Source organism: Oncorhynchus tshawytscha, linkage group LG22 (genome assembly GCF_018296145.1).
Source record: "Oncorhynchus tshawytscha isolate Ot180627B linkage group LG22, Otsh_v2.0, whole genome shotgun sequence".
Classification (NCBI taxonomy): Eukaryota; Metazoa; Chordata; class Actinopteri; order Salmoniformes; family Salmonidae; genus Oncorhynchus; species Oncorhynchus tshawytscha.
In genome coordinates this window covers 2,549,342-2,562,959 of record NC_056450.1, presented here as the reverse complement: position 1 = coordinate 2,562,959, position 13,618 = coordinate 2,549,342, and the positions used below count along the sequence as shown (strand labels likewise).

The 13,618-nt window shown below is 43.2% G+C and overlaps 1 protein-coding gene across 1 annotated transcript; it reads right to left on the bottom strand.

The window, feature by feature from the left end:
• Window positions 1-253: 253 nt before the first annotated feature.
• zgpat (zinc finger, CCCH-type with G patch domain) lies at window positions 254-11,582 on the bottom strand. The gene is made up of 7 exons (XM_024383733.1): window positions 11,430-11,582; window positions 10,242-10,897; window positions 8,795-8,928; window positions 5,330-5,494; window positions 2,446-2,568; window positions 1,460-1,901; window positions 254-1,076 (listed from the first exon to the last, which is right to left on the bottom strand). The coding sequence occupies exons 2-7, from the start codon at window positions 10,844-10,846 to the stop codon at window positions 938-940; spliced, it is 1,608 nt and encodes a 535-aa protein (XP_024239501.1). The 5' UTR covers window positions 10,847-10,897; window positions 11,430-11,582; the 3' UTR covers window positions 254-937.
• Between the last annotated feature and the right edge of the window lie 2,036 nt (window positions 11,583-13,618).

Genomic DNA, 13,618 nt, shown 5'->3' with positions numbered 1-13,618 from the left:
GGTCTCTGAACTCAAGGTTTCAATCCCCAAGTCAGTCAAAAATCTGAGGTGGGCGAGAGATCAATGCTGGCACCGGCATCTGTTCAAAAATAATTCAAATTTCTTCTGACAAAACCTGTCAAAGGTGCCATAAGAATAACAATATGAACACACAAGCATTTCTTGGGATACATTTTTTTTTATATCACGCTTAGGTTATGCATGAGGTTTATATTTACAAAGAATGGAAAATGTACAGTGAGTTCTGAAAACATTGGCAAAATAATAAAAACATTTATTTAAAGAAAGCTGTCCACTCCAAACTATATAAACATAAGAAAATGGTTAGTTACATTGGTGGGACTTTTTATTTGATTTAACCTTAATTTAACTTGTCAAGTCAGTTAAGAACAAATTCTTATTTACAATGACGGCCTAGGAACAGTGGGTTAACTGTTTTGTTCAGAGGCAGAACGACAGATGTTTACCTTGTCAGCTCGGGGATTCAACCTAGCAACCTTTCGGTTACTGGCCCAACACTCTAACCACTAGGCTACCAGCCGCCCCAACTTGAAAAACAACATAAGAGAATTATGGACCTGAAACCAAAATCTGTCATATCCACTTATATGTAGCCCTCTCATCCATGATAAACAGTTTATCCAAGTGTGTCATGGCTCATCCTTTAACAACAAGAGGGTCATCAGCAACTGACCAACACTTAAAATCTCCACCACTGCAACCCATGTCGACATTTCATAAACAGAAAAGGACCAATATTAACAGAAATAACTCATGCATGGAGCCAGTTGACGACTCCAAAAAAAGGCAAAAGTCCAACAACCAGAGGCCTTAAGACAATCCAAAGTCTTGAGTCAAATGGATGAAATAAGCTTAAGGAGGCACCTCTCTCAGTTGACAATTGTTTGTGGGTTCTAATCACTGGAGGACCGTGTGGTCAAAACTCTGTCATTTTCTTGTGAGTGTCAGCCTTCCTGTTCTCCCTCTGGGCTGAGAGCTCCTGGGCCTTCTGCTGGACCAGCAGGCTGCGGGCTGCAGACAGCTTCTCTTCCAGGTGAGTCACCATGGAAGAATCCCTGTGGGGACACAGAGGGAACAGTGGTTTAATAAGATCTACATAGACATGGGGGGAGTTGCTTTACAGACTTACACTGTAGAAGTTAATCTACAGAAGCAAAGTTGCTACAGAGGAAGAAAACTAAAGAGATCTAAGAGAGGGAGAGGCTGATTTGGGAGAATAGGGACCACCTATATTTGTGTTTTGCGACAAATCCTTAACCCATCTCTAGTCAGCAAAGATCAAACTATCATTGACATGAGTTTAGACAACATTGTTTAACAACTAGGGTACACTGCCATTCACATCTGATGGCCGGTGAAGTGCTCCTGTATGGCTGTTGGGCATCCATCTTATGACATGAGAGGCGAGGTGAGTTCCCAGGGTCCCTCCTTTCCTTACCTCCCAGTCCGTCGGCTCAGGGACTCTGTGAGTCTCTGGATCTCCCTCTCCGTCTGGGTCACCCTCTCTGCCGCCTGGAACAGCTTCACGTTCAGGTTTCTCTTGGTGCTCTTTCCCCCCTTGTAAGCCTCCACTCCGGCCCCTTGAGACGATGGAGTATGTGAGGGAGGGGGGCCACAAGTGCCTCCTGCCTCAGGGTTGGCGTCCCCGTTGCCCAGCTTGCGGTTCAGGAAGTCAAAGACGTTGTGGCACCCACCAGTGTTATGTGCACGAGCCTTTCTCGTTCTCTTATTGCGGCTCACCTTCTGCCCATCTTTGCCTTTGGCCACTTTGCTCTGCGTCTTCCTCGCAGTGAGCTCAGCACACTGGTCCAGAGATTTACCTTTGGGCAGGACCACCGCTAGCACTGGCTCCACCCGACCCTCTGACGTTTTACCCAGACCTGTTGGGCACAGACGCATCTACTATGGGCTTGCTGGGAGCGGCAAATTGTGTCTTGTATCTCGAAAAGCAATTAAACTGAAAGCCATTTGTGTGATGCTTTAAAGTGGATTTTAGGGTGTCAACTTGAAATGACCACAGTAAAATTGCTTTACACTTAGAGTACGAGGTGTATGGGACATTGCTTTTACTAATCCACACATTTCACAAATCTAGGGGGAGACGTAAGAGGGAGAGGCCCAAAACAACATTGCAGAGAACAATCAAGACTGAGCTCCATCAACACCAGCAGAGCTGGGGCATGGTGAAGAAGATGACCCGAGACTGACTGACAGAAGTGGAGACTGTTGCTGCACCTATGTGCCAGAGTGTTTCACTTATCCTTGATTGTGAACTAACCTGACAATTTCATTCACCAGAAAATGTGCCACAAGGCAATATGAATTTGATTTTAGAGTAGCCCAACATTTTATTACATTGTGTTTTACAGTATTACTTATCTGCATTGTCTCCATGTTTGTTGACTGATAATCACTTGTGTTTACCTTTCCCATATTCGTATCCCATTTTGAGCATGAGCTTGGAGCCTATGCCTCTTGTGTGTGCCTCCCAACCACCAAAGGCAGAAGAACTTCCCGACGGCGCCCAATCCTCCTCTTGGGTTAAAACTGATGGGTCAATGAGAAGACAAACTCAATACTTTAGCTACATGCAGGGCATCTGTACAAAGAAACATTCAGCCAAGTTACTGTGTAAGTAGGTGTCATGTTTTCCACTAATGTTTGTGGTTAGAGTGAAAGGAAAAACAGATTCAAATGGGAAGCAAATTACAAATCAATAACATCCTCTATTTCTACATTAGGGTCGATTCCATGCCAGCATGCCCCAAAATATTTTTGTCATCTCAGATTGTTTATCGAAACGTCATTGGGGTGAAGGATATTTAACATGCTTTTGACATTTGTATCAAACCATTTTTTTGGAAAATCATGATGAAAGTGGCTATTTTAGGCCATTTCTTTGATCCGTGAACCATACATGATACAAACACCACCTTGGAGTACAATGAGGGGGGCATGTATATCTCTCAAAAGGGCCTAAAATTGACACTTTCATCATGCCCGCCCCCCCAAAAAATGTTTGACACAAATGTAAAAATCGTTTTAAACCTCCAACAAAGTTATCTTGTGAGATTTGTCAAAACAATCTGTTATAACCAAAATAATTTCTGGCCATGCTGGGGTAGAGTCATCCATAACAATGTCTTTAAGGTAGCTGCATACCATTACATGGAAATCCTCAAGACAAAGCTGGGTCTACACCATAGAAACAGAATCCGGAGTCTATTCATACTGAACATACAGATGAAGTCAGAAGTTCACATACACCTTTGCCAAATACATTTAAACTCAGTTTTTCACAATTCCTGACTTTTAATCCTAGTAAAAATTCTTAGGTATGCGAGCAAGGAGGCCTACAAACCTGACTCCGTTACACCAGCTCTGGCAGGAGAAAATGGGCCAAAATTCACCCAACTTATTGTGGGAAGCTTGTAGAAGGCTACCCGGAACGTTTGACCCAAGTTAAACAATTTAAAGGCAATGCTACCAAATACTAATTGAGTGTATGTAAACTTCTGACCCACTGGGAATGTGATGAAAGAAATAAAATAAAAATCTACTATTCTGACATTTCACATTCTTAAAATAAAGTGGTGATCCTAACTGACATAAGACAGGGAATTTTTACTAGGATTAAATGTCAGGAATTGTGAAACAATTTGTTTACATATATTTGGCTAAGGTGTATGTAAACTTCCGACTTCAACTGTATGTACGGTCACCACACTTATTGATAAAACAGTTGACTGTGGTATACTCCTCAATGCCATTGGATGAATCCTGGAACATATTCCAGTCTGTGCTAGCAAACCAGTACTATAACTGAGCGAGTCACTGGTACTTCCTGCTGTAGTTTTTGCTTTTAAGCAGGAGGATAGAATTTGCCAAATGGGGGGGAGCTTTGTACGCGTCTCTGTGAGTGGAGTATAGGGGGTATAGTTTATTTTTATAACCCTCGTGTTTGCAAGTGACATGCTGGAAGAAATTAGGTAAAACGGATGAAGTTTCCAGGCATTAAAGTCCCCGGCCACTAGGAGCGCCGCTTCTGGGTGAGCATTCTCGTTTGCTTATGGCCTTATAGGGCTCATTGAGTGAGGTCTTAGTGCCTGCATGAGTTTGTGGTGGCAAATAGACATACAAAACCCAGCCAACTGTATATTATCCATTTCCTTGTTCAGCCACGAGTCGTTGAAACATAAGAGTTTTGTTTAGAATGTTCCGTCAGTAGGACAGTTTCAAACGGAGCTCATCCAGTTTACGGCAGCCACACCCTCCGGCTCCATTTGTAACGACAGCAGACCTCCACATCCGGCTTCTTCACCCGAGGGATCATCTGAAACCATTCACCCGGACAGCTGATGAAACTGTGGGCACAGACTGCTAGAAACCTTCTCAGGGAAGCTCAACTGAGTGCTCGTCGTCCTCACCAGGGTCTTGACTTGACTGCATTTCACCGTTGTAACCGACTTCAGTGGACAAATGCTCACCTTTGATGGCCATTGGTACGCTGGAGAAGTGTGTTCTTCACGGATGAATCCCATTTTCAACTGTACCGGCAAGATGGCAGACTGCATGTATGGTGTCGTGTGGGGGAGCGGTTTGCTGATGTCAACGTTGTGAACAGAGTGCCCCATGGTGGCGGTTGGGTTATGGTATGGGCAGACATAAGCTACGGACAATGAACGCAATTGCATTTTATCGATAGCCATTTGAATGCTCAAAGATACCTTGACGAGATCCTGAGGCCCATTGTCGTGCCATTCATCCGCCACCATCACCTCATGTTTCAGAATAATGCATGACCCGAGGTCGCAAATCTGTACACAATTCCTGGAGGCTGAAAATGTCCCAGTTCATTCATGGCCTGCATAATCACCAGACATATCACCCATTGAGCATGTTTGGGATGCTCTGGATTGACGTGTATGACAGTGCGTTCCAGTTCCATATCCAGCAACTTCACAAAGACATTGAAGAGGAGCGGGACAACATTCCACAATCAACAGCCTGATCAACTCTATGTGAAGGAGATGTGTCACGCTGCATGGAGGCAAATGGTGGTAACACCAGATACTGACTGGTTTGCTGATCCACTCCCCTACATTTTTTAAAGAGCATCTGTGACCAACAAATGCATATCTGTATTCCCAGTCATGTGAAATCCATAGATTAGGGCCTAATTAATGTATTTAAACTGACCGATTTCCTTGTATGAACTTTTACTCAGTAAAAACTAACATTTTTGGAAGTTGCGTTTATATTTTTGTTCAGTGTATATGGTCTACACATTGTTGAAAGAGGTACCTACCTATGGGGAACGCTGCTTCGCCCTCTCCGTTGTCATCATCCTCCGAGTCAGAACAGGAGGGCATGTCATCTTCTCTCAACGGTGGGATGACCCCGTCAGCCTCCACCATGACGTTCTTCAGCAAGGCAGAGTCGAACTTCACCGTGTAGAAATCATTGTCGATGTCTACTCAGACAGACAAGAGCATTTCAATCACCTTGGTTAGTGGAACACAGTAATCTGAGCTGATCAGATGTTAATCTTGTTTACTACAAAACATTGACATGACACCCAACATGATGTAACTAATTTGGGACTCAATAGGCTACATCTCTAGTAGTGGGTAAATTGGGTGAAATTGAATGGGTTTGAGAAAGGCAATGCTTGTTATGCTGTATGTCAGCCATACTCAACAGGCGGGCCACAGTCCGGATCTGGACCCAGAACAGGGTCAATATAGATCGCTGGGCATGACTTACAAAATAAGAAACAGTGCCTTCAGAAAGTACTCATACTCCTTGACTTATTCCAAGTTGTTGTATTACAACCTGAATTCAAAAAGGATCACCTATCTACACACACACAAAATGACAAAGTGTTTTTGTTGTGTGTGAAATGTTAGAAAATTCATTTAAAATGAAATAAAGAAATAATTTACACAAGTATTCACACCCGAGTCAAAACTTTTTAGAAGCACCTTTGTCTGCCATTACAGCTTTTGGCTTGTCAGTATCAGCTTTGCACAACTGGATTTGGGGATTTCCCATTCTTCTTCGCATATTTTCTTAAGCTCTTAAATTGGATGGGGAGCGGCGGTGAACAGCATTCAAGTCTTTCCACACATTTTCCATGGGATTCAAGTCTGGGCTTTGGCTGGGCCACTCAAGAACTTACACATTCTGGTTCTGAAGCCATTCCAGCGTTGCTTTAGCTGTATGCTTGGGGTCATTGTCCTGTTGGAATGTACATTTTCATCCCAGTCTAAGGTCGTTTGCACTCTGGATTAGGTTCTCGTCAAGGATTTGCTTGTACTTGGCTCCATTCATTGTTCCCTATCCTCACCAGTCTCACAGTCCCTGCCACTGAAAAGCATCCTTATCACATGATGCTACTGCACCCATGCTTCACGGTAGGGATGGTGTTAGATGGGTGATGAGCTGTGCTTGGTTTTCTCCTGCATTCAGGCCAAAGAATTACATTTTTATTTAATCTATCCACAAAAACGTTTGCCTTGTGCTCTGTCTTTCACGTGCCTTTTGGCAAACTCCAGTTATGCGTATTTTTCTCAGGACTTGCTTCTGTATGGCCACTTATCAAATCAAATGTATTTAGAAAGCCCTTATCACCTCATCAGGTCTCAAAGTGCTGTACAGAACCCAGCCTAAAACCCAAAAGAGCAAGCAACACAGCTGTAGAAGCACAGTGGCTAGGAAAAACATATATAACATGTAAAAATATATATTTAATCCATATTGAATTCAGGTTGTAACAACAAAATGTGGAAGTCAAGGGGTATGAATACTTTCTGAAGGCACTGAACAAAAACAATAAACTCAACATGTTAGAGCTGAAATAAAAGACACCAGAAATGTACCATACGCACAATTTTTTTATTTCTCTCAAATTGTGCCGAAATTTGTTTACGTCCCTGTTAGTGAGCATTTCTCCTTTGCTAAGATAATCCATTTACCTGACAAGTGTGGCATATCAATACGCAGCATGATCATTACACAGTTGCACCTTGTGCTGGGGACAATAAAAAGGTCACAAAAATGTGCAGTTGTGTCACACAACACAATGCCACAGATGTATCAAGTTGAGGGAGCGTGCAATTGGCATGCTGACTGCATGAATGTCCACCAGAGCCGTTGCCTGAGAATTTCTCTACCAACATAATTATAGAGAACTTGGCAGTATGTCCAACTGGCCTCACAAGCGCAGACCACGTGTAACCACGCCAGCCCAGGACCTCCACACCAGACTTCTTCACATGCAGGATCATCTGAGACCAGCCACCCGGACAGCTGATGAAACTGGGTTTGCACAACCAAAGAATTTCTATACAATCTCAGAAGCTTGTCGTATTCACCAGGGTCTTGACCTGACTGCAGTTCAACGTCGTAACCAACTTCAGTGGACAAATGCTCACCTTCGATGGCCACTGGCACATTGGAAAAGTGTGCTCTTCATGGATGAATCCCAGTTTCAACTGTACCGGGCAGATGACAGACAGCGTGTATGGCTTCGTGTGGGCGAGTGGTTTGCTGATGTCAACGTTGGGAACAGAGTGCCCCATGGTGTCGGTGCGGTTATGATACGGGCAGGCATAAGATACGGACAATGAACCTAATTGCATTTTATCGATAGCAATTTCAATGCACAGAGATATAGTGATGAGATCCTGAGGCCTGCCCATTGTTGTGCCGTTCATCCACCACCATCACCATTATCATGATAATGCATGGCCCCAGGTAGTAAGGATCTGTACACAATTCCTGAAAGATGAAAATGTCCCAGTTCTTCCATGGTCACCTATTGAGCATGTTTGGGATGCTCTAGATCGCCGTGTCTGTCAGTGAGTTCCAGTTCCCGCAACTTCGTACAGCCATGGAAGAGGAGTGGGACAACATTCCAGAAGCCACAATCAACAGCCTGATCAACTCTATGACAAGGAGATGTGTCACGCTGCACAAGGCAAATGGTGGCCACACTTTTCTGATCCCCGCCCCTACTTTTTTAAAGGTATATTTGACCAACAGATGCATATCTGTATTCCCAGTCATGTGAAATCCATAGATTAGGGCCTAATTTAATAATTTATATTGACTGATTTCCTTGTATGAACTAACGCAGTAAAATCGCTGAAATTGTTGCATATTGCGGTTCAATTTTTTTGTTCAGTGTAAATGTTGCAGTTATCATGGCCAGGAGCCCTGACCCCCATTGATTTTGTTTAGTCACTCAGATATCACACCTTGTCGTGCTGCTGCTCCAGTTTCTGCTGTTCTGCCTGCGGCTATGGAACCCTGACCTGTTCATCAAATGCTACCTTGTCCCAGACCTGTGGTTGTCCACTCCCCCTCTCTCTCTGCTATGAGAAGTTTTTCCTAGCCATCGTGTGACTACGTCTGCATTGCTTGCTCTTTGGGGTTTTAGGCTGGGTTCTGTATAAGGTACTTTGTGACAACTGTGGATGTAAAAAGGGCTTTATAATACATTTGATTGATTGATATGAACACACATAAGACATGGCAAAATGTGTAGAATTGCGGGAAATTATCTTTAAAAATTGCAACACTCTCTCTCGGCCAACAAGAGGGGTGCAAACAGTTTGGGGTTGCATAGGTTGCAAGGTGGGTGTTTGTTCCTACGCCGATAAATGACAATATCCATCCAGACATTTGTCACATAGAAAGCGTGTGACCGGACCTCCTCAAATAGTAGTTGAGTACCCCTGCTGTAGGTGATGGACAGTCAGTGACACACCTGTTATTTTGCCCGAGTACCAGATGCCGTCGTCTTGCCTGGCCAAGCAGGAGGAGCCCTCTTGAAGGTTAGTGAGGTTCGACTCCAGGAACTCTCTGAGCTCTGACACATACACCACCTCGCCATGGGAGAACCTACAGCACCAGAACAGGGGTCAGACGAGGGTCCTTACTGAGACAGCGTATCATAGCCAGGCAAAATAACATTGGGGAGAGTAGTCGAAAAGGGTTTCAATTGAACTGAAAAAATGTACAAAAGACTGCATGAAAGCTCAACACTTCAAACATTTTATGGCAATTAAAATTAAGTGTAAAACCACGTGGGGGTTGAGGAAAAATAAGGGTGTAACGTTATAATTTGAATTACAAAACAATAATGTTTTTACTTCATCAGTTACAGGAAATGTGTGTTCTGCTTTCCTTCCAACCCTGTAAAAAGATATCCGTGTGAGATCATAGATAGGTTTTCCGTTAAAACGCTAAGAAAAATGTATACAATTTGATGTGAATTAAGAATGCAGCTGCGCTGAGCCAGCAACAGTTTAGGTCTCACGGTGCGTCCCTTTCAGATGGTTAAGCATTGCACCTGTATTGCCGTACCTCAATTCTACCTCTCAAAGTTAGCATTTCCTTCTCATTTAACTTCTTAAAGTATTGCCATTCAGGACTTCGCTGCTGTCGCTTGCCTTTCTGCCATTTTTCCAATTGTTAATGATGGCGACAGTGGTGGAGAGTGGACTCCAAAATCATTTCTGAGTGTCAAGATTCCTTAGATTGAGTATTTTTGGAAGGGAGGAAACTGATTAGTTGCTGTACTTCCGAGAACATTTATATCTTTCATAGCGAGGGACAGTAAGAGGGGGGGGGCACAGTGTAGGCAGATCGGCTACCAGAACAGTGCACTACGCCCATCCATCTCAATTTCTGGGCTTGCAATCTCTTGCAACATCAGTAAAACAGGGACTACCATCAGTGAATAGGGTAGGATATTCTACACGCAATAGAACAAAAACTGAACACTCTCACGTCATCAGTGAAGAGAAAGAGCAGGGGTGTAATCATTAGTCCAAACCGTTGCAAAACGTAACGTTCCGGTTTGCAACTAAAACTAGAGTTTTAAGAAACATTTTGAAAAAGAATTGGCGTAATGAACAAGGCCCAGGCGAGCCAGCACAAAGGAAAGAGAGGAGGGGCAGGCTGAAAAAAATGTGATGCACATGTCTTGCACATCTCGCAAATTCACCGAAGTAGCCTAAAGTTTGCCTGTCCCCTCCGGTTTTATTTCAATTACATAACATTTCCCAGGCCTATCATCTAGTTCGGCTATCACATGGAAAATAACATGTTTTGTGATAACTGCAATGCGATTTGAATTTGGTTCCTGATCTTTCTTAACGTTAAGGATCACAATGTCATTTAAATGTTCACCCCTTAATAAAACCCTATACCTGCAGTTGTCTGCGAAGCGACACTTGTCCTCCAGGAAGAATGGGCAGGGCTTCATGGACTTCTGTGTGGGATGGACATACAGCACCCTCACCTGGGCCTCATTCCTGTCACAACTCTCTGTCCCCACGATCATTGCATTGTGGTACTCCAAAGTCCCCCAAGAGGTGCGGTAGGGTGCTCGCACTTTGGTGCCACTTAGCGCATCTACCTCTCCCTCCACCTCGTCGTCATCATCCTCCACCTCGCCATCATCCTCCTCCTCCTCTCTCTCATCTTCCCTCTCTCTCATGTCTGAGCTACTTCCGGAAACCTCCCCCACTTCCGAGTAGAAGGCAGCAAACTCATTGTCCAAGCCACCGTTAGCTGTTGTGCCTGTGGCTAGCGACTGGAGCCCGTCGTCTTCTTCGAGAGTGGCTAGGAGCCGACTCTTCTTGACCGACACTAGGCTAGCTTCTGTGAGTTCTATCAGCTGAGAGAGGTCTTCTTTCAGTTTTAGCAGGTCAGCCTGCTGCGATGGGTCCAGGCCGGCCAACAGGGCACTTTCCACCTGCTGCAGCTGGGCGCTGTAGGCCGTGATGGCTGTCTCCAGGGTTCCTTCGTCCATACTGGCCTGGGTGGGCAGCAACCACTGGTCAACATCTAGTTATTAAGGAGACTGTGGCACAAGAAAAGCTCATGAATAGATGTGTGGTCTGTGTCATGTGTCCATCATTAACATGTTGCATAACTAGGTCTGGATGTGCATCCATCAGCTAACTTACTTGCTAGGCTATGGCTAGAATAGTTAGCTATCATGCTTAGCTATAAAAACACCATGACATGAGCTCATCGGTGATACTGACAACAACGATTAGCTGAAGAACACTGAACTCCGTTCTCTTATATCGAAAGCAGATATAGCTAGGAGAAGAGTTGAGCGTTCCTCAGTTAGCGAATATGTCTACCTAGCTAACTAAATTAGCTAGTTAGCTAAATGAATCATGGGGGATAGCTAGCTAAGGTTACCTAGCCATATAACATTCAAAGTAAATGGCAAATCGTAAATTAGGAAGCTATCACAAATAATGCTGCTAGTTAGCAACACAATTAGCTAATGCAATGATAATCTAGCTAACAACGTATGCTATCTAAATGTTAAGTACCAGTAGCCAGCAGGCTAGCACTTCAATTAGAAACGTTATACTTACTTCGTGACATTCAACACCTTTTCTACAAAAATGCCTATTGGGGGGAGAACTTTAAAGTCATGTTGCAAGAGAACACATAACAACAATAGGGGAAATTATAAGCAGGCCGCCGAAGATGTCCGTGCGAATGAAACGTAACCCGGAAGTAATTCATTTCCCACTGCGTCTTCACGAAATACAAGTATTTTGAAAGTATTATTATAGAATCATTAAACAGTGAAGAATTGGCAGAAAATATCTATTTATATAGGTTGACAATACGTTTTCTTCCATTTAGCAGATTTTATTTCAAGATACATATATTAAACAATCTTGACCGTTTCAAAAAGTGCTTCAACATAATGGATAAGTGTAACTAATGTGTGTGTGATCAATCATGAGGACCCTATTTCCTGTAGCGCAATAAATCAATAAATGGACAAAAGAAAGTAGTGTATCTCAGACTGTGTGATACTTTGGGTGCATTAGTAAATTCACTACTTTCCCCAATGCTACACATTCCTTTGTCTCATGCCGTTCTGCACACTTCTCACACCTAGGAACCTCCTTCCTACACACTGCTGCTACATGCCCATAAGCTTGACACCTGTAACAACGTAATGTATTCGGCACAAAAGCTCGTCAAGGATAACTTAAAAATCCTAACATCACTTTGTTGGTCAAAGACTCAACATCAAAAGTCAAAAGAACAGATAATAACTCTTCTATTTCACCACTCATGCCACCCTGTCTGCGTTGCATCAAACGACGAGAATCACAAACACCGTGAATCTTTTTCTTCTGTTGGAGCACCTTCTCCCTCTGACCAGCAGAAACATAAACAATTATCACAAGACCACTTCTGGTTACCCTCACTGATTCCACAGCACCCAACTCTGTTTTCACCCACCCTGAAAACCCAAATAGATCAGCCAAAAGGCAAGGGTCCACTTTTTCCAAAAACTTCACTCATACTGTCACAGACTCATCTTTATCCTGACCCTCGATGCAGGCCTCGGGCTCCGAGAACTTCACCACACCTACCACCTCCAATACACCCTCATTCACTACCATTTCTCCTCGTCTTCAGCTCACTCTGCTTACACTTTCTACCATTCTTCTTTAACAAACTCTCCCTTTTTTCTGCCATTTTTAACCGACTCAAGCTCACCCTCTACCTCCCTCTCTCTCTTAAGACCTCCTCTGTCTCTTTTTTTCACTCCATTCCTCCTCCTTATTCCAATTATGTATCTCCTTATGCTAATACTGCATTTCTCCTGACATATTCCCTTCTCAAGGGATGCCATTTAACCGGCTGTCACAATCTCAGTAGAATCAAATCAAATCAAATTGTATTTGTCACATGCGCCGAATACAAAATACCTTAGAGTGAAATGCTTACTTACAAGCCCTTAACCAACAATGCAGTTTTAAGAAAAATAAGTGTTAAGTAAAAAATAGATAAGTACAAAATAAAACATTTAAAATTAAAGTAACAAATACTTAAAGAGCAGCAATAAAATATCAATAGCGAGGATGTATACAGAGGATGTCTACAGGGGTACAGGTACAGAGTCAATGTGCGGGGGCACCGGACAGTTGAGGTAATTGAGGTAATATGTACATGTAGAGTTTTTTTCCCACCTTTATTTAACCAGGTAAGCTAGTTGAGAACAAGTTCTCATTTGCAACTGTGACCTGGCCATGATAAAGCATATCAGTTCGACACATACAACAACACAGAGTTACACATGGAATGAACAAAACATACAGTCAATAATACAGTAGAAAAAAGAAAACAAAGTCTATATACAGTGAGTGCAAATTAGGTCAAATAAGGGAGTTAAGGCAATAAATAGGCCATGGTGGCGAAGTAATTACAATATGGCAAATAAACACTGGAATGGTAGATGTGCAAAAGATGGATGTGCAAGTAGAGATACTGTGGTGCAAAAGGAGCTAAATAAATAAATACAGTATGGGGATGAGGTAGATAGATGGGCTGTATACAGATGGGCTATGAACAGGTGCAGTGATCTGTGAGCTGCTCTGACAGATGGTTCATAAAGCTAGTGAGGGAGATGGGAATCTCCAGCTTCAGTGATTTTTGCAGTTTTGGTTTCATCTGACCAGAGCACCTTCTTCCACATGTTTGGTGTGTCTCCCAGGTGGCTTGTGGCAAACTTTAAACAACACTTTTTATGGATATC